The sequence below is a fragment of the Pseudoliparis swirei genome, chromosome 13, assembly GCF_029220125.1.
Source record: "Pseudoliparis swirei isolate HS2019 ecotype Mariana Trench chromosome 13, NWPU_hadal_v1, whole genome shotgun sequence".
In the NCBI taxonomy this organism is placed as follows: Eukaryota; Metazoa; Chordata; class Actinopteri; order Perciformes; family Liparidae; genus Pseudoliparis; species Pseudoliparis swirei.
In genome coordinates this window covers 11,085,907-11,110,663 of record NC_079400.1, presented here as the reverse complement: position 1 = coordinate 11,110,663, position 24,757 = coordinate 11,085,907, and the positions used below count along the sequence as shown (strand labels likewise).

General features: G+C 46.9%; 1 protein-coding gene across 1 annotated transcript in view; it reads right to left on the bottom strand.

Moving 5' to 3' along the window:
• LOC130203255 (rho GTPase-activating protein 44-like) overlaps window positions 1–24,757 on the bottom strand; it is a 70,372-nt gene that overhangs the window by 22,338 nt on the left and 23,277 nt on the right. Inside the window, 6 exon segments of the mRNA XM_056429239.1 lie at window positions 3,880–3,997; window positions 5,632–5,708; window positions 6,636–6,747; window positions 7,648–7,724; window positions 9,408–9,527; window positions 10,116–10,155. Coding sequence (XP_056285214.1) covers window positions 3,880–3,997; window positions 5,632–5,708; window positions 6,636–6,747; window positions 7,648–7,724; window positions 9,408–9,527; window positions 10,116–10,155 — 544 coding nt within the window.

Below are 24,757 nucleotides of genomic sequence, written 5' to 3'. Positions count from 1 at the left end.
ACGTCTTCTTTTGTTATATCTGTTACATATTCAGTCGGTCTTTCAAATTCTAAAAAACTAAATTGGAACAGTTGAAAGTCGAACAAACAGTTTTAATGAGTTTTATTCAGTTTCTGTTGAGTTTGAGTAGAGTGTGTTTTTTTTATAACGATCCAGCAAGATAAGATTAACGCTTTTTGTCAATGGAGTCCGGCGGCTTCGAGAAGAGCATTTATATATAAATAAATATAAATACACATATATATATATATATACACACTACCGTTCAAAAGTTTGGGATCACCCAGACAATTTCGTGTTTTCCATGAAAACTCACACTTTTATTTATCAAATGAGTTGCAAAATGTATAGAAAATATAGTCAAGACATTGACAAGGTTAGAAATAATGATTTGTATTTTAAGTATTACTTTTTTTCTTCAAACTTTGCTTTCGTCAAAGAATGCTCCTTTTGCAGCAATTACAGCATTGCAGACCTTTGGCATTCTAGCTGTTAATTTGTTGAGGTAATCTGTTGAAATTTCACCCCACGCTTCCTGAAGCACCTGCCACAAGTTGGATTGGCTTGATGGGCACTTCTTGCGGACCATACGGTCAAGTTCCCTTTTATACAAGTATATCGGTTCGTCGAAATTCTTTATGCAAAACACCCGACAGCAGTAAACATATCCACACACACAAAAAAAAAGAAAGTATTAACAATGACTGAAGTCCCTCTATTCGTTTTTGCGTACTGGATACCGCGGTATCGCCGCCTGTGAAGGGTAGAAGGGTGAAATATCAGTGGGCGGGGTGGTTATTGTCTTCATCATCCGCTTGCCCCTGGCACCGCTTTGCATATGTCCAGGAGGAGGAGGGCCACCCCACCTCAGATGTACTGGGCGACCGGGGCCACCGCCTCTAGTGTGCCCGCCTCCAGGGCGGTGCAGTTCCCGTACCAGACGCTGAGCTTGGTGTCGAGCAGCGCGGGAATTGGTGAGCGCTGAGCTCCACAGTCCAATTACGCCAACAGTTCCTCCCTCCCTCTGTGTCCAGGGCGGAAGAAGTGCCATGGCACCGCCGCGCCGTCGGTGGATCTTATGCAAATTGCCATGGCCAGCAGGCAACATGGAACAAATGAAGTCCTTGACCACCCTCCTCTCAGCATTTGACGACAATCAGAGGAGGCTCACACGTCTCCAACTGGCTGGCGCATCGCGCGCCAGGGAGAGAGATCAGCAGGCCAGCCTCGGGCGGGCGCTTCTCTCGGGCGGGCTGCCGTTCACGTTGCTCCCACAACAGCTCAATGGGGTTGAGATCTGGTGACTGTGCTGGCCACTCCATTACAGACAGCATACCAGCTGCCTGCTTCTTCCCTAAATAGTTCTTGCACAATTTGGAGGTGTGCTTTGGGTCATTGTCCTGTTGGAGGAGGAAATTGGCTCCAATCAAGTGCTGCCCACAGGGTATGGCATGGCGTTGCAAAATGGAGTGATAGCCTTCCTTATTTAAAATCCCTTTTACCTGGTACAAATCTCCCACTTTACCAGCACCAAAGCAGCCCCAGACCATCACATCACCTCCACCATGCTTGACAGATGGTGTCAGGCACAGTGGCGGCTGGTGACATTTTTTTTGGGGGGGGCGCAGTTGGGCGGCGCGGTTTAAATAGCACTCCACAATGAGAAGAAAAGAGGTTTTGAGTAGAATATTGTAACAAAGCTTTATTTCAAGAACACAGTGCTCAACACTGTCCACAACAACGAAACAAACGAAACATTGGATTCAGAAAGAGATGCATCACATTGTACATTGGCCCCACTACTTGTAAAGAAATTTAGCTCGCCTCTCTTTCAAGTTGGCAAACAAAAACAAAAAATGCCCGTGCCAAACCATATACACTGCTTTTAAAGTCCAACAGCATTGCTATCATTGCCAAATGTATTGTAATATCTACAAAGTAACAACATATGTTTAGTTTGCCAGCATTAAAAGCAGTTGTCCCTCAAGTTATTTCACCTAGGTCCTAAAATGGCCTTGTGTAATTAGATACAGTATATTATCATAAATAAAATGTGTGCACGTGCTGATCTGTTGTCAGTTTGGTAGGATTTGGGTATGAATAAATTATTTCATTTAAAATATGGATTTTTATTTAAAGATATTCATGTAATTTGCATGCAAAATAGGTCTACCCGAACCAAGGACAACAAATTAAACCTGCGCAACACTTCAAAAGTGACCCGATTCCGCAGGAAAACCGCGGACCTGGCAACACTGCTCTATGGGCTGAGGGAACATACGGGTCTCTGATCTGCCGAATAATCCAATCGCGTGCGCACATTTGTGCGCACAAGATTCAGTTTCATCCGCCAATGTGAAGCCGGTCATTGCCAAAACGACTGAAATGTTGTATCGATGCCGCACACACACGTTAGACCAGCGCCTCGAAAAAGGGGAGGGTCTTCTCTCCGTGATAATGGCGATATATTATATTTTTTCACATTAACTTAAGTGGTTGTTGACAGGGGCTTACGGTCTCCCACACACATTTAGCGCGTCAACACGGTATATTTACTATTTAAATGATTTGGCATATAATGTTTTTTGACAGGATCTTTTTTTTTTCTTCTTCTTTTTTTTTATCTTCAAATTTTAAGAGGGACGGCGCACTAGCGCCCCCTATGGACGAGCCGCCACTGGTCAGGCACTCTTCCAGCATCTTTTCACCTGTTCTGCGTCTCACAAATGTTCTTCTGTGTGATCCAAACACCTCAAACTTGGATTCATCTGTCCATAACACCTTTTTCCAATCTTCCTCTGTCCAATGCCTGTGTTCTTTTGCCCATACCAATCTTTTCTTTTTATTGGCCAGTCTCAGATATGGCTTTTTCTTTGCCACTCTGCCTAGAAGGCCAGCATCCCGGAGTCGCCTCTTCACTGTCGACGTTGACACTGGCGTTTTGCGGGTACCATTTAAAGAAGCTGCCAGTTGAGGACCTGTGAGGCGTCTATTTCTCAAACTAGAGACTCTAATGTACTTGTCTTCTTGCTGAGTTGTGCACCGGGGCCTCCCACTTCTCTTTCTGCTCTGGTTAGAGCCCGTTTGTGCTGTTCTCTGAAGGGAGTAGTACACACCGCTGTAGGAAATTTTCAGTTTCTTTGCAATTTCTCGCATGGAATAGCCTTCATTTCTAAGAACAAGAATAGACTGGCGAGTTTCACAGGAAACTTCTTTTTTTCTGGCCATTTTGAGTCTTATCAAACCCACAAATGTGATGCTCCAGATAATCAACTAGCTCAAAGGAAGGCCAGTTTTATAGCTTCTCTCATCAGCAAAACAGTTTTCAGCTGTGCTAACATAATTGCACAAGGGTTTTCAAGGGTTTTCTAATCATCCATTAGTCTTCTAAGGCGATTAGCAAACACAATGTACCATTAGAACACTGGAGTGATAGTTGCTGGAAATGGGCCTCTATACACCTATGGAGATATTTCATTAGAAACCAGACGTTTCCACCTAGAATAGTCATTTACCACATTAACAATGTATAGAGTGTATTTCTGATTGATTTAATGTTATCTTCATTGAAAAAAACAGTGCTTTTCTTTGAAAAATAAGGACATTTCTAAGTGATCCCAAACTTTTGAACGGTAGTGTATATATATCAATTTATATATATATAAATATATATATATATATATATGCTCTTCTCGAAATCACGTAGAGACTAAACCAAGACAGCGTGGATGAGTTTCATCTCGTTGTCTGTCGAGTGTGAATGATCAGCGAGGTGACATCCCTGTTTGTGTCAATGGAGTCTGGGGGCTTTGAGAAGCACGTTCTACACTTAATTCCTAATAACTAGTTAATTGACTGAGAATGAAGGAGATCACTTACTCTACAGATCTCCATGCGGTTGGCGGCCTCCTCCATCTCCTCCCGGTGGTGGTCGGCCTTCGCTCCGGATGGCTGCAGGTTGCCGGAGAGTCCTGAAGACTTCGTGGACTGATAGAACCTGAGAACATTAACATCGTTCATTAGTACTAACAACCGACCGGGAAAATACTCCTCTGCATGATAAAACCAGTGTCGATGTATTTTCCAGCTGATCCAAGAAGTTTCTGTAAAGAGGTTATTTATCTAAAGGAGGAGGATGTTCTCACCTCATAAAGGAAAGAAAACATTATCCTCCCTCTGTCAATATGTACCTTTAAGATGTAGTACAATGAAAAGTACAATATGTACCTCTGAGATATAGTGCAGGAGGAGTATAAAGTAGCAGAAAATGGAAATACTGAAGTAAAGTACAAGTACCTTGACTTTGTACAAAACCAAGACATTTTATTTGCCTTCAGCAGTTGAAGACTTTAGTTTTTTGAGTGAAAATCTTCAACAACAAGCCTTCTCCATCTAACACTCCACTGTCTATATGAATATAAATGTCCTTGTCTTCCTCTCTAACTCAACCCCTCGTCCTCCCTCTCTGTCTGACTCAAGTCTCCGGTGGAGACAATGTGCCGCTCTGTCAGAAGAGCTCAGCAGGATGATGGAAAGAACTGTCTCAGATCTGGGTCATAAAAAAACCTGACTGACTGAACTACAGTGAAGGAAAATCACATTTCTCTCCATGAATCAGCACAAAGACTGATTCTGATTGGACGGGAGATTCAAGACGTTTTCTCGTGTCTAAAGTTTAAATAAATAAATGATTTGACATTAAAAGAGGATGAAAGTTTGGCAGCTTTCAAGCCAGAATGACCGATTATATCATTAAAGCTGCCCGGTGGAGGTTTTGCTCACACTTTCATAATAAAGTCCATTTTTATCTAAAATAAATACTAGTAGATAGATACAGGGGAAGAAAACTAGACTGTGGGGAACAAGGGAGCTATATGTACCTCTGAGATGTAGAATAACAATTACAATATGTACTTCTGAGATGTGGTCCAGTAAATAGTACAATATGTACCTCTAAGATGTAGAATAAAAAATACAATATGTACCTCTAAGATGTAGAATAAAAAATACAATATGTACCTCTAAGATGTAGAATAAAAAATACAATATGTACCTCTAAGATGTAGAATAAAAAATACAATATGTACCTCTGAGATGTAGAATAAAAAATACAATATGTACCTCTGAGATGTAGAATAACAATTACAATATGTACCTCTGAGATGTGTAATAAAAATACAATATGTACCTCTAAGATGTAGAATAAAAAAATACAATATGTACCTCTAAGATGTAGAATAAAAAATACAATATGTACCTAATAGTACCTCTGAGATGTAGAATAAAAAATACAATATGTACCTCTGAGATGTAGAATAAGAAATACAATATGTACCTCTGAGATGTAGAATAAAAAATACAATATGTACCTCTGAGATGTAGTATAAAAAGTACAATATTTACCTCTGATGAAGTGGAATGAAATAATTTGTCATTTTAGAGGCAACAATTTAAAACAACGTTGATATTCTGCAGAACATATTCAGTAATCACTGAGGATCATAATTAACAGTTACAATACAATGTCCTTAATATGATGTCGTTGAAGGTGTTCCATATTTTGGGCTACGTTACGACATTAAAACCCACTTCTGGTGGGGCGACACATTGAAGGGAGTGACGTAGGCTCACCGCGTGCGGGCGGAGTCCATGTCCAGCACCAGCTTCGCTAGATGCTTCCTCTGTTTCTGGATGTTTGGGATCTCCACCTGAGAGGACGCAGCAGAGAGGGTCCTTGTGTTGTCATGAAGATTAGCTACTTAAAGGTACAGTACACAGTTTCAGAGAATATTTAAAGGGCTCAAAACCACTATTTTCCCAAAATGTTCTGTCTATTTCTGCAAGGATTTATTTGTCTTCATTTGACATAATATAAATAAGTCCTGCATTTCTTTAATATATATTATATTAATAATAAAAATATAAATAACTCCTGATTTTTTTTTAGATATATTATATTAATAATAAAAATAATTGTTTTAAAGGTATTTTTTTAATGGAGAGCTGCATAGATAAGCTGAGGGTTATTTTAAGTGAAAGGCAACTTCATAAAGGGGAGATACTTAGGGTGAATAGGGTAAACAAAGAAGAAACACCATGAAACTTCCCCAGTTGATTACTTATATTAAGACAATTATTTATTGTCTTACAAATTTTCTGAACTGTGGTTTAAATATACAAATGAGGCATTACATTATTAAATACGTGTACATGTTCCTACATTTCTGTAACAGAAAAGGTGAACATTGAATAAAACCAAGTTAAATATTAGTATTTAATTTTGTTGACATATTGGATTAAAAGGTTTTTACGGAGGAGATTACACATATCTCTTTGTATCACTCCAGAAAATACTGTCAACAGACAGTTTCTTTGTAATAAAATGCTGTATAAATCAGGTTACACATGATATGTGAACAAACCCCTCAACAGAAACCTTCAGACTCTCCAGAGGAATGAAAGAGTAACGTCTGGTGGATGCGAGAGCTGCTGAAGTGGAGAACCCTAGATCAGAGTCTTTATGAAGATGACTGTTTATATATGTGTCAGGAGGACTTGTGTATTCATTCCTCATTAATCATATGAACACAAGTGTGACTCGAGTCCGTTGGAGACGCAGCGGTGGCTTCCCGTACCTCCGCCAGGTTGTACAGCGGCTCCACGACGTCCCTCTCGATGGTGAGCTCGAACAGTGTGAGCTCGTGGGCCATCTTGTCCTGCGTGTCGCCGCACAGCTTCAGCATCTTCCTGCAGCGGGGAGACAGCGGGGAGACACCGAGGACACGGAGGACCTTCAGAGGACCGTCAGAGGACCGTCAGAGGACCGTCAGAGGACCGTCAGAGGACCGTCAGAGGACCGTCAGAGGACCGTCAGAGGACCCTCAGAGGACCTTCAGAGGACCGTCAGAGGACCGTCAGAGGACCGCGGACACCACGATGATCCGCCATGCATTCACCAGTAAAGGCAGCAAGGTGGCGTAACGCGGAGGAGGAGAGAGGGAGGAGGTAAGAGGGAAGATGGGATAGGGAGGAGGTGAAAGGGGGGAAAGGAGAGAGGGAGGAGGAGAGAGGGAGGATGGAAGAGGTAGGATGGGATCGGGAGAAGGAGAGAGGGAGGAGGAGAGAGGGAAAGGACAGAGGGGGAGGAGGAGAGAGGAGGTGAGACGGAGGATGGGAGAGGGAGGAGGAGAGAGTGAGGAGGGGGGAGGAGAGAGGGAGGAGTAGAGAGGGGGAGGAGGAGAGAGGAGATGAGACGGAGGATGGGAGAGGGAGGGGGAGAGAGGGGGGAGGACAGAGGTAGGAGGAGAGAGGGAGGAGGCGAGAGGGGGAAAGGAGAGAGGGAGGAGGAGAGAGGGAGGATGGGAGAGGGCGAGGACAGAGGGAGGAGGAGAGAGGGGGAGGCGGCCTGTAGAATGAGACCTGACTTTCCGCTCTTCTCCTTCATGGGTTTTTTCTGTTTTTAATTGTTCTCTAAACTAAATAGATGGATTCTTAAATCCACATCAACCTGAAGCGTGACTTCATGCAGGTCACTGTGAGCACAGAACAAGAGTAACACACGAGTAGTTCCCAATAAAAGAGAAGCAAAAGAGAGAACATGCTGTGTGTGTGTGTGTGTGTGTGTGTGTGTGTGTGTGTTGGGCTCACCCAAGTAGAGACTCGTCCCCGAGCACCACCGCCCCCTCCACCATACATTGTGCTAGAGTTGTGAGAGGAAGCTTCTTCTGCACAAACACAAAAACACACACATACAGAAACACAAACACACACACACACACCGATGGACAAGACACGAGTCAGTTTGGCAAATGTGTCGATACGAACACACGTGTTGCAACGCACGCACAAAAGCTGCAGCACTACATCATCCTCTCATTCGCTCAAACGGTTGGATTCCATCGCTCGGCTTGAGGAGACAGTTTGTAACAAAGAGCTGATCATTAAAGTTACTCTGAGGAACGTCACTGTGGGTTGATTTTGTGGAGAAAATCAGTATACTGGTCTATTCTGGATCTGGGTCTAGTCCACGGTGGACTAGTCTCTTCTGGATCTGGGTCTGTCCACGGTGGACTGGTCTCTTCTGGATCTGGGTCTGTCCCCGGTGGACTGGTCTCTTCTGGATCTGGGTCTGTCCACGGTGGACTGGTCTCTTCTGGATCTGGGTCTGTCCACGGTGGACTGGTCTCTTCTGGATCTGGGTCTGTCCACAGTGGACTGGTCTCTTCTGGATCTGGGTCTGTCCCCGGTGGACTGGTCTCTTCTGGATCTGGGTCTGTCCACAGTGGACTGGTCTCTTCTGGATCTGGGTCTGTCCCCGGTGGACTGGTCTCTTCTGGATCTGGGTCTGTCCACGGTGGACTGGTCTCTTCTGGATCTGGGTCTGTCCACGGTGGACTGGTCTCTTCTGGATCTGAGTCTGTCCACGATGGACTGGTCTCTTCTGGATCTTGGTCTGTCCCCGGTGGACTGGTCTCTTCTGGAGCTGGGTCTGTCCACAGTGGACTAGTCTCTTCTGGATCTGGGTCTGTCCACAGTGGACTGGTCTCTTCTGGATCTGGGTCTGTCCACGGTGGACTGGTCTCTTCTGGATCTGGGTCTGTCCACGGTGGACTGGTCTCTTCTGGATCTGGGTCTGTCCACGGTGGACTGGTCTCTTCTGGATCTTGGTCTGTCCACGGTGGACTGGTCTCTTCTGGATCTGGGTCTGTCCACAGTGGACTGGTCTCTTCTGGATCTGGGTCTGTCCACGGTGGACTGGTCTCTTCTGGATCTGGGTCTGTCCACAGTGGACTGGTCTCTTCTGGATCTTGGTCTGTCCACGGTGGACTGGTCTCTTCTGGATCTGGGTCTGTCCACAGTGGACTGGTCTCTTCTGGATCTGGGTCTGTCCCCGGTGGACTGGTCTCTTCTGGATCTGGGTCTGTCCACAGTGGACTGGTCTCTTCTGGATCTGGGTCTGTCCACAGTGGACTGGTCTCTTCTGGATCTGGGTCTGTCCCCGGTGGACTGGTCTCTTCTGGATCTGGGTCTGTCCACAGTGGACTGGTCTCTTCTGGATCTTGGTCTGTCCCCGGTGGACTGGTCTCTTCTGGATCTGGGTCTGTCCCCGGTGGACTGGTCTCTTCTGGAGTCTGAGCTGAAGGAGGTTCTGGTGAACCTGCATGATGTCATCTGGTTTCACCAGAATCCTATGAGGAGCTTTTTAGAAGAACTCTATAGAACCAGACCCTCTTCGCTCTGGTGGTCTGTGTACTGATGGAGGTCTACAGAGGACCAGGACTACAATGAGACTGGTTCAGGACCAGCTGAAAGTTCCTCACAGTGACTTTAAGTGTGTCGTTCTCACTTTCTCTTGAACGCTAACAGTCGACCTCGTCAGTAAAATGTAGTTGGGGTTCCATCCTCACCGAGGGCGAGCGGACCGACCTCTTGTCCACGTCCACGCCCTGCTGGCCCTGCAGGCAGCCCGTCAGCTTCTTGTGTGTGCTGTGGGACACCTGCTTCACCAGCTCCAGGCGCTTCTCCACCTGAGAGAGACAGAAACCACAGAAGAAGACAGACAGCGAGTGACTTTCAGGAACAAGCCACCGCGTCACACCTGTACGACGGCGTCCACCTGTCGCTCTTCAGGGCCTCTCGTTTCGTTGTTTCACCAACTCGGCTGAACCGATGCGGCGCCGCTCATCAGATCAATTACAGCCCCGAGTCAATCAGGGGACTCGGCCTCTCAGAGAGGCGGCTTTAAAGAGGCCGCCAAAGGGGCCGTCCTGTTGTGGGTTCGGTGTCGTTCCAGTAACTCCCAGCCCATTAGTTAGAAGTGTCCTTGGGCAAGGGCACCCCCTGGGTTATTCCGGCGCCACCACCAGCCCACTGCCTTAAATAAGGAGGATGTTAAATGCAGAGAGAACTATTATTTTGGGATAAATAAAAGTGTATATTCTATTCTTCTTAACAACGCTCACTAACGGCACCTGAAGGCATCAGAGAGGCCATTTGTGAACAGTAATTTAATGCACGCTGAATACACACACACACGCACACACAAACACACACACACAAACATACAAGCACACACACACACATACACACACATACAAACACACACACACACATACCTGTAGTAGGTCGTCACTTAACACTTCAGTTTTTTCAGCCCTAGAAGAGAAGAGAAGGGGAAAAAAAGGACTCTTAGGGGTGGACACATGTAATTGGGCAACACACACACATACACACACACACATACTGTACACACATACATATACACACACACACAATCCATGTATATGAATGGATTCTTTAAGGAGATTAAATTAATGTATGAGTTGACAAAATTGTATCGAAGTTAGTCGCCTAATTAACCTAAATAAGTAAATAAATATGTAACAAATATATTACATTGAATAAAAAAAACTGTAGGGAAAGACTCAATATACAGGTTTACCCGCAGTTTCACTGACTCAGGTTCAATCAAATTAAATTCAGTTTATTTTATATAGCCCAATATCACAAATTATAAATTTGCCTCAGAGGCCTTTTGTTAGGATCTCGGTCTCACCCTGCAGTTTCCCTCCTCCGAACTCCGCCCACTGTCACGCCTCCCTCCAGAAGAGCCAGCTGGGGCTCATCTCACCTGATCATCTCCAGCTGGCTTAAATACCCCGGCCCTGCTCTTGCTCACTGTCAGGTCGTTGGTTTACCAACCTGAAGCCAGTCCGTACGTCCACTCGCCCTGTGAGTTCATCTTCTCGTCGTTACTCTGTAAACCGGTACTTTGTTTTGGTTTTTCGCTCAGTGTAGAGACACGGTCGTCACCTGAGTGAGGAGCCCACTTTGACTATCTTTTCCTTTTTTGTTGAGTGTTCGGTCGAGCTTCCCTCCCGACCTCGGAGCAAGAGACTTTGGTCTGAGACCCCTGCCTTTTTGTTATTTCTGTTTTGCCTTGTTTTTGGAATAAAGAGCGCTGATTCTATTCAAGCTGGTGTCCGTCTGCGTTTGGGTTCAATCTCCATACCAACACATAACAGAACGACCTGACCAACAATGGACCCAGCAGCGGCAGAGGGCGGTTTTCAACCAAGGTAACCTCCTGGGAGATCACCATAATCAGCTGCAGGACTTAAGGGAGTCTCAGCAAGCGATCGGGACACAAGTGACAGACATTGGGGACAGAATGCAGGAGCTAGCGCAGCGTCCCTCGCCTCCCCAGCAACCTGTTCGTGAGGATACAGCTCGCAACCGTGAGTGTTTTGTTCCCTCGCCAGACCCCTATAACGGAGCATCGGGGGGGTGTCGTGGGTTCCTGCTCCAGTGCAGATTTGTTTTTAATCAGCAGCCCCGTACTTATGCTTCGGACTACGCTAAGGTGGCTTATACGGTGGGATTGCTGCGCGGAAGAGCTCTAGTCTGGGCCGAGGCATGGCTCGACCGTCGTTGTTCAGAGCAGATCATCTACGAGTGGTTTATTGGAGAGTTTAAGAAGGTTTTTGACCACCCGGTTCACGCTCAAGATGCAGTTCAACGTTTGCTCCAGGTCCGCCAGGGAACTACCAGCGCCGCTGATTTCGCTGTGGACTTCCGGATTCTGGCCGCCGAGTCCGGTTGGGACGAGGTGCCACTGCGAGGGATTTTTCGGAACAGTCTTTCGGACCGCCTGAAGGACGAACTCGCGGTGCGCGATGAACCCGAGTCTCTGGATGAGCTCATTTCGCTTTCTGTGCGTCTGGACACCCGAATTCGAGAGCGCCATCGGGAGAGGTCCTACGGGTATCGCAATCCTGTGCGCCCGACGGTCTCCGCTCCCAGTTTCCGGTTACCAGACTCACCTCACCGCAACAGCACCGGTTACTCCCGCTCACCACAGCCGGTGGCGCCACCTATGGATCTGGAGGAGCCGATGCAGCTAGGGCGGACTCGCCTCTCCCAGGAGGAGAGAGATCGACGCATCCGCGCAGGAGTCTGTCTTTATTGTGGTGAACTGGGACACCGCGTTCCAGAGTGCCCGGTCCGCCCAAAAGAGAGGGCTCGCCAATAAGACTGGGGATATTGGCGAGCGACTCTAAGCGAGTTCCCCACCCCAAGTCTCAGTCCCTGTTCCCAGCTACTCTGCACCTACCGTCCGGCCCTATGCACCTGTCTGTGCTCATCGATTCGGGGGCGGAACAGAACCTTTTGGACTCCACTCTTGTTGAGAGAGAAGGGATTCCAGTGGAGACCCTGGACCGTGCCCTGCTGGTAAACGCGTTAGATGGCAGCCCGCTGGCCAGGATTACACACCAGACCCGGCCCTTATCGCTCGTCGTGTCAGGTAATCACCGCCAGGACATCCGATTCTACGTGTTCCCTCGCGCAAGCGCCTCTGATTTTGGGACACCCGTGGCTCAGAGACCACAACCCCCAAATCAACTGGGTTGAGAGCAAGATTACTGGTTGGAGTCCCACCTGTCTCTCCCGCTGTCTCAGATCAGCAGTTCCACGACGGACCCCTCAGCTCAACCCACCGGACACCGAGCCTACTCTCTCCTCCGTCCCCTGTGAGTATCTGGACCTAACGGAGGTTTTTAACAAGAAGCGGGCCCTTTCACTACCTTCCCATCGTCCCTACGACTGTGCAATTGACCTGCTCCCCGGCGCACCACTCCCTACTAGCCGTCTGTATAACCTTTCTAGACCTGAACGCGAGTCGATGGAGACATACATTACCGACTCTCTCGCTGCAGGGATTATACGGCCCTCTTCCTCCCCTCTGGGGGCGGGCTTCTTCTTCGTCACCAAGAAGGATCGGAGCCTTCGTCCCTGCATCGACTTCAGAGGTTTGAACCAAATAACCATTAAGAACAAGTACCCATTACCACTTATCACCTCTGTCTTTGAATCCCTAGCCAGCGCCAAGATCTTCACTAAACTGGACCTCCGCAATCAATATCACCTTGTGCGGATACGCGAGGGGGACGAATGGAAGACCGCATTCAACACACCCTTGGGCCACTTTGAGTATCTGGTAATGCCTTTTGGGTTAACCAATGCCCCCGCCGTGTTCCAAGCCTTGGTTAATGATGTCCTCCGTGACTTCCTAAACCGTTTTGTGTTCGTATACCTGGATGACATCCTCATTTTCTCCTCAGACCCACAAGAGCACAGCTGCCATGTCCGTCAGGTTTTACAACGCCTGCTGGAGAACCAACTCTTTGTAAAGGCCGAGAAGTGCGAGTTTCACGTGTCCTCTGTGCAGTTCCTGGGCTTTATCATCGAGGAGGGCCAGCTCAGAAAGGACCCCGAGAAGGTAAAAGCAGTAACGGAGTGGCCGGTACCCTCGTCGCGACGACAGCTCCAGCAGTTCCTGGGGTTCGCCAACTTCTACCGGCGCTTCATTCGGGACTACAGCCGCGTGGCCAACCCCCTGACTCAACTCACCTCCCCTAAAGTGGAGTATACCTGGACTCCTGAGGCCGACAGGGCTTTCCAAACCCTTAAGGAGCGGTTTGCCTCAGCCCCTATCCTGGTCCACCCCGACGAGACCCGTCAGTTTGTCGTCGAGGTGGATGCCTCTGACACCGGAGTCGGAGCCATCCTATCCCAGCGGTCCGGGTCCGACTCTAAGCTCCACCCCTGTGCGTTCTTCTCGCGTAAACTCTCCTCTGCGCAGAAGAACTACGATGTTGGCAACCGGGAGTTGCTGGCTATTAAACTGGCTTTGGAGGAGTGGAGGCATTGGTTGGAGGGCACGGTACACCCCTTCATCATTTGGACTGACCATAGGAACTTGGAATATATCCACTCAGCCAGACGCCTCAACTCTCGCCAGGCTCGCTGGGCCTTATTCTTCGCCAGATTCAATTTTTTAATCACTTACCGCCCAGGCCACAAGAACACTAAGCCAGACGCTCTCTCCCGTCAGTTTACCCGTGCCAATGGAACCCCCACTCCGGATACGATCCTGCCAGCTTCATCCGTGCTCGGAGCCGTCACCTGGGAGATCGAGACGGCAGTTCGTGAAGCCCAGCTCACCCAACCTGGTCCCGGAGGGGGACCTCCAGACCGCCTGTTTGTTCCCCCGCCTGTCCGTTCCCGGGTTCTGCGATGGGCTCACGACTCCCGACTCTCCGGCCACCCCGGTATACGGCGTACAATAAATTGGCTGCGCCGTGCCTTCTGGTGGCCTTCCCTCGAAAGGGACACCCGAGCGTATGTCCAGGCCTGTACCACGTGCGCTCGCAGCAAGACCTCACACCGGCCTCCCTCAGGCTTGCTAAGACCACTCCCCGTTCCCCAACGGCCGTGGTCCCACATTGCAGTGGATTTTGTCACTGGCCTTCCCCCCTCTCATGGTCACACTGATTTTAACCGTGGTGGACCGGTTTTCCAAGGCTGCACACTTCATCCCACTGCCCAAGCTCCCGTCTGCCTGAGAGACCACGGATCTCCTCACCCTGCACGTCCTCCGGCTCCATGGCATCCCTGCGGACATCGTCTCAGACCGTGGTCCGCAGTTCTCCTCCCAGGTCTGGAAGGCGTTCTTCCGGACCCTCGACACCACGGTCAGCCTCTCCTCCGGGTTCCACCCACAAACTAATGGCCAAACGGAGAGGTTGAACCAGGAACTAGAGGCCATGCTCAGGTGCGTGACTGCTGCCAACCCCTCCTCCTGGAGCCAGCACCTATCATGGGTGGAATATGCCCACACCTCTACGGCCACCGGACTGTCCCCATTTGAGGCCTCATTAGGCTACCAACCACCTCTTTTTCCCAGCCAGGAGCGCGAGGTGGCGGTCCCCGCCGTCCAGCACAATGCCCGTCGGTGTAGGCGGGTATGGAGAGAGACCCGGGCTGCCCTGTTTCGCACGGCAGACCGGAACAAGAGGATGGCGGATCGACGCCGTGCTCCCGCCCCCGTCTACCACATCGGACAAGAAGTGTGGCTCTCCACAAGAGACATCCCTCTTCATACCGAGTCCAAGAAGCTCGCCCCCCGGTACATCGGCCCCTTTCCCATCACATCCATAATCAACCCTGTCGCAGTCAAGCTTCAGTTACCCCGCTGCATGAGAATCCACCCGGTGTTTCATGTCTCCCTCCTCAAGCCCGTTGTTTCCAGCCCTCTGAACCCTCCGTCCGAACCCCCTCCACCCCCCCGACTCATTGGAGGAGGCCCGGCCTATACGGTGAGCCGCCTCCTGGAGGTTCGTCGACGTGGCAGAGGGTTTCAATACCTTGTCGATTGGGAGGGTTATGGTCCCGAGGAGCGCTGCTGGGTGCCTCGGTCTCGGATCCTGGATCCGGCATTGATCCGTGATTATCATCACCAGAACCCCGGCAGACCGGGCGGTTCGCCAAGAGGCTCCCATTGAGGGGGGGGGGGGTACTGTTAGGATCTCGGTCTCACCCTGCAGTTTCCCTCCTCCGAACTCCGCCCACTGTCACGCCTCCGTCCAGAAGAGCCAGCTGGGGCTCATCTCACCTGATCATCTCCAGCTGGCTTAAATACCCCGGCCCTGCTCTTGCTCACTGTCAGGTCGTTGGTTTACCAACCTGAAGCCAGTCCATACGTCCACTCGCCCTGTGAGTTCATCTTCTCGTCGTTACTCTGTAAACCGGTACTTTGTTTTGGTTTTTCGCTCAGTGTAGAGACACGGTCGTCACCTGAGTGAGGAGCCCACTTTGACTATTTTTTCCTTTTTGTTGAGTGTTCGGTCGAGCTTCCCTCCCGACCTCGGAGCAAGAGACTTTGGTCTGAGACCCCTGCCGTTTTGTTATTTCTGTTTTGCCTTGTTTTTGGAATAAAGAGCGCTGATTCTATTCAAGCTGGTGTCCGTCTGCGTTTGGGTTCAATCTCCATACCAACACATAACACCTTTACAGTCTGAACACAGACGACGTCCCAGGTGTGTTCCACACTAACAATAACACCTTTTACAAGAGAGAGACACATATAATAGAAAGCTAAACGAGAGATCCGTTAATAGAGAGACGGTCCTGATCTAATGGTTCTCATGTGACTCCACTAAGTTTTCCCGTTGAGGCAAATTTGTCAAAATTAAATTAAGTAATGAAAATTAAATGCCTCCACGGGCCGACAGCTAGAGCTCAGAGAGAAGCCGTTGGACGCTCCACGTGAGGGGAAACCTCCCGGCAACGCAGAGCAACATGATCACTGCACCGCGGACGAGGCCCGAGACTCTGGAGGAACTCATGTGAGCAGCTCGTCTCGTCAGACACGGCGATTACACACTTTACAAGTGTTACGCCATTTTATCAGCAGCGCTTTAAAGCTACATGCTACATGCAGTTACACCAAAAGTGTTATGAGGAGAGAGGGAGGAGAGGGGGGGGGAGAGAGGGGGCGGAGAGGTAGGAGGAGGAGAGAGGGGGAGGAGGGAGGAGAGAGGATTAGAGAGGGGGGGAGAGGGAGGAGGAAAGATGGGGCGGAGAGAGGGAGGAAGAGGGGAGAGGGAGGAGGAGAGAGAGAGGAAGAGAGAGGGAGGAAGGGAGATGGAGGAGGAAGAGGGGGCGGAGAGGTAGGAGGAGGAGAGAGGGAGGAGGAGGAGAGAGGGGGGAGGGAGTGGGAGAACAGAGGGAGGAGGAGAGAGGGGGAAGGCAGAGGAGGGAGGAGAGAGAGAGGAAGAGAGAGGGAGAAGGAGAGAGGGAGGAGGACAGAAGGAAGAGGTGAGAGGGGGAGGAGAGAGGGAGAGGACAGAGGGAGGAGAGGGGGAGGAGAGAGGGAGGAGGAACCCAACACCCACAGCTTTCTGTCTGTTACTGTCATCAGAGGCTGCAGAGGAGCAGCTGGACACTATTGCAAAATAGAACACAACAGCAATAAGAGGAAAGTGAATAATACGTTAAAATAAATTCAGTCGACAACGACTAAATACAAGAGTTCAGATATAAAGTGTAGGAGACGTGACAGTTGTTTGACATCACGACACCATCACAGGTGGGTTGGATCGAAAGAAGGGGATTGAATCACATCCATGTTTGTGTGTGTGTGTATGAGTGTGTCTGTGTGGCTTCAGCAGAACGACAGAGTCACAGCGGCTTCGTCTCCGCATATTGATTTAACCTCATTTATTTTTCGACCCAAAATAAAAACACACACATGCATTCTCTCTCCCACTCCCTCTCACACTCTCCCTCTCTCTCTCTCTCCCTCTCTCTCCGAGCAGGTAAGCAGTTTTTCCAACACGAGCAAAAACAACAAAATGATGCTCACAATGCAAAAGACAGTTTCTAATTGTCTTTCTTCTGTGACAGCTGTTTAGATTGCAGACAGGTTCACACACACACACACACACAAGGAAAAACAAGGCAAAACAAACTGCTGCCAGACTTCTTCTCGACCTCACAGTCACGTGTGTCCTGCAGGACAGAGTGGGACGACATCTGCAGAGGCTTCAAATGCGTCGGGTTTGAACTGCCATGTCCTCAATTACCAGCAGGAGGCAAGATTCGATAATCCTCTGACCACACGAGTCCCTCCTAAGGGGAATGACTGTGACACTAACTGTGTTCTGGAGCCACAGCATAATGTACTGCAGTGCTGCTGCACAATGGCTTTCTGTAAAAAAAAAACTTTAGAATAAAAACTGCTGAATACTGGACAAAGTGTGTGTTCAGGGAACATCAGCGGTTGAGAGAACACATGAACCACCGGGCTCAATGTTCTGATGCAAACAGACATAAATATATCAAACTAGAGGCTTTCAATGCAGATTTATTTCTACCAACTTTGGAAAATGTTTCTTTAAAAAAGAAAGAAAGTGAACCATGCCCGCCGCTGCAGAGTCTCTGCATATCTGCACGTGACAGGAGAGAAGAGAAGGTCAGGTGTTGGTGCTGTGGTGCTGACGTTCTCCCACCCGGGGGACTCGGTGCTCGGCGTGACGGGAGGTCACAGCTGAGGAAGGGAGAGGCTGAACGGCACATGGTTCGTATTTTGGAAAGAAAGAGAAGAAGATTGAAGTCACGGGGGCGGGGAAAGGGAGAAGGCTCGCGGGACACTGAATGGTCGCCTTTGCCTCAGGAAAGAGATTAAAAGGCTTTTAGTTTGAAGGTCCTCCCTTTTTTTCCGACATGCTCCTCACTCTGCGGCCTTTTTGTTAATTGTCTGACACATCAAGGACGCCACAGCGGCCCGAATCAAAGCCTCAGCAGCAGTCAGGGCTTTGTTGCAGCATCAGCTTCTGTCGTCAGAGCCGGGATTCCCACTGGCCTGGTGAGGAGGGAGGGGGGCGGGGGGGGGGGGGGGGACAATAGACGATAATAGACGTGTAAAAAGGTTTTAATGTGAAAAATCCTTTAAGAGATTTAGAAAAGCAGCCGGAATAGGGTGAGAATACAGATTTGTTCTCCTTGTAAAATGACTCGGCTCTCCTTTGTTTTTCCTTTTCCTCGGGCCAAACGTGTTGGCCGAGTACCAGAAACATGGAAAAAGGGTTCAAAGACTACTTCCTCTTTTTCTTCTATTTTTTTTTTTTTTAACCAATGCACCAAAGACTGGAAAGACTGGCCGTGGTTTGTGAGGACGGCACACAGTCCGCTGTGGTTACTGCACCGATGGCTTCAAGAGTCATGAATAGACAAACATCGTGTGTGTAACGATTCAGACAGGATCCAAAATATATTCGTCTCCGGTCGATCATATTTACGTCCAAAATAAGGTTTGCGTGGCGGTCAACCCGAGTGGGCGGAGCTTCGTCTCTCTGTGATCACCGACTGTGACACACCACACTTCACTCAGTTGACCGAGAAACCACTCGGCAATCATAGTTTCATGATGAGACTGGCCTACAGTTGTTATTCAGAAAGTAAGAAGTAAAGGAGTATGACGAAGGCCTCGTGACGGACAGATGCACATACGCACGCACACGGCCGAGCACGTGATCCCCTGCAGACGCACACCTGGAGAAGATGACACCGCTGACCTGCATTCCTCCCCCGGCTGGACTTGACCTTCATGATGTCCTTCGTTAGCCGTGCAGCACAAAACCTGCTGCTGCTCAACATGTGACCAGGTGAAAGATATGCACTATACCCCAGTGAGCCCCGAAGGGTCAAAGGTCAACCACGATATGCTTTCTTGTTGTGATTTCACATTGTTTTGGTTCATTGTTTTGGTTACTTTAAGCTTTTAAAAAGGCAGTGATTTGGTTCAATTTGTGGTTTTGTTACGGATTAAAACCGACTTAACGCCGCTCCGCTCACTCCTTCCTTTACGCCGCTCACCTCAGATAACAGAAATAGAAACGGACACATTTATTGATCCCCGTGGAGAAATTTTTCATTGCATTTGACCCATCCTTATCTATTAAGGAGCAGAGGGCTGCAGTGAAGACCGGGGAGCAACTGGGGGTTCAGTGCCTTGCTCAAGGACACTTCGACATGCAACTATGGGGAGAGTGGGGATCGAACCGGGTACCTTGACCACTCATCCCCATGAGCTACCGCCCAAACATCCATAACATAATATGAGGAACTGAGGTGGCTTTCAGTTAAAGTCTCTCTCTAGAGCCGGGGTTTGGTTTGTCCGTTCTGGGCCACTGTACAAATATGGGGGTGCAACATGGCGGACTCCACCTCCTCATGTCTAGATACGAGTCGCTAAGCTAACGAAAACAGAACAATAAATTGTTGTGGGTGATTACACACTGATGAGAACATAGTTATGACTACGATATTCAATGTCGGCTAATAAATAAAATGTGATGCACTGGCCCTTTAATAACAACAAATATCTCGACACCTTATTAAATTCCTTCCTACTGAAGCTTGACCATTAAAATATGATATAGTATATAAAATATAATCACAGGGACTAAATATCATGACATATTGGCTTATTTTTGTTGATGCATTCATGTGAAGAGAATCTATGTAACAGCTGGATTGATATTTACTAAACTCGTGGGTTATTTCCTCGATACCAAAGTGCATAATGTGTTAAATACATGTCGTGAAGGGTAAACAACGAAACACACGTAGTTTAAAATATTCTTGAGTAAATATTCAGAGACTACGGAGCATTGTAGCATCTTTCAGCTCAGCGTTTTGGTTTTACAGTGGACAACTTTACTCTGATTTTCTCATCTACTTTGATTCTGGTTGCAACAGTTTTCAGCTTAAAAGGCAGCGAAGAACAAGATTGTTCACGGACGCAAACAATCTCCAGTTTCAAAATATTCCTAGACTTTTCTTTAAAGTCGATTGTTCGGCCTCAAAGATCCTGGAGCAACGCATCCTCACACATCGGTTCCTGTGGGATCTTTAAAACAAAAAGACGAAAGTCCAACAAGCGTGTGTCGATTTCCCCTCTGATAACACGGATATGGTCTTTTGGCGATATTAAAGTTGAATGTGTGGAGAGAAACAATGAAAGCAAATAGTATACATCCTTGTATTTCCTCGGCTCTGTTGGACTCAACCTCTCTCCAACAAGTAGTAAGTACTAAATACGAGAAACTACAATGTGAATATCAGTTAAAGATATCAGCACTGGACCAAAAGATTCCTCACTGTGCACACAAGCAGCTAAAGACCCAACAAGTAATACTCAGGATCTATTAGATTAAAGAATAAGAAAACAACATTATGAAGAACAATATCAACTTTTGGTGCTTTTCGGTAAGAAGCGTAAAAAGTTCTTATATATATATATTTATACATTCTCCATCTCACAATGTTTGTTAATACATGCAACATTTTAGGTAAGTAGTTCTACTCCTATATTACTCTTCTCACAAGATACACTATGCATTGTGGATTCTATTTTTGTCATTACTTTCCTAAAAGACGAATTTATTTTTAAACCCTGAGGAAATAAAACAACTCAAACTGTCCGTGGCTCGGAGGTTTCACAGCTCTTGCTCCAACTATTCAATTCTGCCCATTATATTCCCTGCAAACCCGTCTGTCTGATGCACGATCGATACGGCAGCACCGACGCGCGGCTCTAGAGGAGCAGCAGGAGGCGCTATCTCTGTCTGCTCCTGTGTTTATTATATGTTTGAACAGGGCTGATATATTAAATATGTATTTCAGTCCATCTCAAGGAGGGGGATCAGCTACATGACGAGGGAGGAAAAATGGTTCAAGGACAGAAAAGAAATCTAGAGGAGAAATGTTCCAGGAGAATTCCTATTACCCAGCATGCTCCTCTCTCCCACCACTAACTGAGGGGAGGGGGGTGAGGTTGTGGTTGCCATGGAAGCAGGTGTTGCAGGCGGCGACAGAAAGGATGGATGGATCAAACGTGGAAAGAGGAGAAGAGGCGGAAAAAAATGGAGCCGTTCCTCGGAGGCGGTAGCCTGAGGTGCGACGCCGGTGGTCATTTGTCACGGTGCTATAGAGGAGATCTGTATCTTCCTCTCTTCTTTTTGCATGCACACACACACACACACACACACACGCACGTATTCAAGGTCATGTGCCGCTCCACTTCAGCGACCGGAATGAGAAATCCTCGAGCACCCCTGGAGGAGATCTTGTCTCAGAAGAGCGGACATCTGTGCACATGTAATAAAGATAAGGTTCTCCGGTTCTCAAGTGTTTATTTTTGCCTTTGCACATGAAGGATATAAAATATATTTGTTCAGTCATTTTTTCTTCATAGCTAATCCTGAATATGAAACACAGCACGCAGGACAACCAGCTTTCAAATAGCACAGAGCTGCATGTTCATTGCAGACAACAACTGAGCTGCCCGAGAAACCATTGGCAATATGCCACATTCATAGTTTCATGATGAGATCGATCCCACTTCCATATCTCTATAGAGACGGGCAGCGGTTAGCTTAGCTTAGCACAAAGACTGGAAACAAGGGGAGACAGCTAGCCTACAATTGTATGGTCAATGTAGAGAAAAGAAAAAGGTTTTAATAAGTCAACCCTAAAACCCTCCATGTTGGGTTCTAGGTCAAATCCCCTTAAAGGGTTCTTGGTGGAACCTTTACAATAATTTTTTGACCAGCTGAAGAACCCCACCTGGTTCTAGTTAGCATCTTTATTTCTAGGGTATTTCTTGCCGCCGCTTTAGGCTGAGCCAACAGGGCTCTCAAGTTTTGAAGACAGGCAAGAGTGACATATCCTTCATCCCCCCCCCCCCCCCCCCCGCAGACCGAAACTTTCGGATATCAGTCGCGCGCAATTCCAGGATGCTTTATTTTCATTGGTTGCTGGATTAAATCTTACCCAGATACAACAGATACGTGTTTTTTCTGATTGGCTATTGTGTAATCCATTTCTTTTTTTTGATTGGCTGATAAGTGGCTCCTCACAGCAGAACTCCAGGGGAGCGCTTGATTCCTCCACGGTGAGGGCAGCGCGGCCAGCTCATGTTGGCGCGCTGCGGCACATTAAAACATTAAATAGCCAAGAGTTTTTTTCAGGGTGAGAAATACGATGTGTGGCGGGAGTGCGTGACTTAAGACCGAAATGCGTGAGTCTCACGCTCAATGCGTGACACTTGAGAGCCCTGGAGCCAAGCTAGCTGTTTCCTGCTAGCTGTTTACCTCCGCTCGCAGTCTTTAAGCTAAGCTACGCTAATCGACAGCTAGCTGAAAAATAAGAAATGGTTTCACACGATTTAGCATCTTTAAAGTGTCGTCGCCGCTGAAGATGCTAACTACGGCGTGTTTGGAGGCAAAGGTGCAGCAGAGGAGATAAGGACAAGGCCACCAAGCTAACCTGGGTTTTGGTTCAACGTCTGAGGCTTTTTTTTATTTTTTATTACATTAACCATTTGTCGGGCGACAAACCATATATGGTAACTTCATTGATAATGATTTTCTACCTAAAAAACATATTATTTGTTTTATGTCACAACAGTAAAACAGTATTGTTATGTCCTCTAATAGCACTGTAGTGTTGTCATTTTGAGTTTCAAAGTATTTCAACGAGTGTCTTATTAAGGGTGAAAATGTCTTCATTTTGGTTTCTGATGAAAGAAATCAGAAGAAACAGTTCAGGAAATTTTTTCACTAATTCACAGAGCAGATCTGAAGCCTGCAGCAAGGGAAATAAGTCTAATTTTAGATGAACCATAAAGACACATTCCCTCAATGAAGAGCAGCATTTAAAAAGAGGTTTAAATCATATTTTGGGTTTTGTGGATGATTGAATTTCAACGCACAGTGTGTTGCATCTGACGAAGAAAATGCCAAAAAGAGGACTCGTAGATATTAAAATGTGTAATTCAACATGATTCAGAAACAAAAACACTCAACAATCTGTTTCTTTTGTGAGTGGATCCACTCAGACTCTGAGACACACGACGACATTCAGCCTTGTGCTGTGTCCAGCGGACCACCTTGAGGCTGGTGTGCATGCAGAGCTGCATGGTGAGCAGCTTCAACACAAGATAACAAAAACACATCCTGGGGCGCGAGGCCTTTCTGAATGCTGCTCACAGCCAAAAGTTTCTCTCTCTCCGGAGACTTTGCTATTTCTTCTCGAGGAGCACTAAAATCCCACGGCTTGTTTCCCGGCTCGATACAATAAAATGGCCAGACTCATTCCAGATTCACCCAGAGTAACAAAACAGAAAAATACAAAATAAATCCACCGCAGGAGGTGGTGCACTCCTTTGAAGCCTCCGAAGATTCACTTCTCTACCTCCCGGGACTTAAAAATAGCCCCAGAACACCAAAAGCTAAGCAATCTGTGTTTAATATTTCTAAAAACTCAGGTCTTATAGAAATATCATATGGACCGAAAGAGGAACATTTTAAGAGAATAAATACAACTTGTAAAAACGACCATCACTGAAAAAAAAGAGCTGAGAAAAGGTTTAAACTAAATTGTTACGGTTTGACTTAATTTCCCCTTAAATGTTTAACTTCTGATCTCATTTAAAATTATCTGCTTACAAATGAGATTGGATAAAAACAACGTATTGACACATTTTGTTATGTTATTAGCAGCGACAACTGAGGGAAACTACGACCTTTCACAATAAGAGCGCAGAAAGATGCCTATTTTTATCAGGGTTTGCGTGGTTATAATTTTGAGACAAATGTATAAGAAACATAACAACCACCACCTGCAACTTGTTTTATATAAGAAATAAATATATATTATTCTCTGTTTACTGCTGCTTTTAATTAAGTTGTTTCCTTTAATGCACTATTTTATTATATGTCCGCTTGTTTTGAGTTTCTATTCTCCTGGCTCTTAAATGACAGTTTTTAATTGTACTTGAATTATCTTTGTATTGTTTTTGCACTTTGTATTATGTATTATGTAAAGCACTTTGTTGGGAAGTAAACAAGCAAACAATGTTCTTAAATAACTTCAGTTAAGTCCAATCGATCGAGCATTTAGTGAACTGAATGTGAGAATGAAACAACAGTTAATTATAAAGTAAGAATATACTTAATATTATTAATAATAACAGTGTGTTTTCTTTAATGATGAAAATAAGATTACAAGTTATTAGGACTCAGCAGCTTGATTTGATGCTACATTTCCAAATGTTCTCTTTAAATGCTGATAATTAAAGTGTTTCTAGCCGAACAACTTCTAATTATTATTTATTCCAAACAATATTAAACCAGCTGATCTGATGACGAAGAAATGACTTCTGATGAAGAGCTGAGATCAGACTTTAATGTTTTTTTAAAGAACGAGGACGGATTCAAGCTGCTCGGACGGAAACTTTAATGCTTCACAGTTTGATGGCATGAATATTTCAGTGCAGCTAAAAATACAGTCTTCAGTCAGAGTGTGTGTGTGTGGGGGGGGGGGGACTGAGTGCTGCAACAAGTACTTC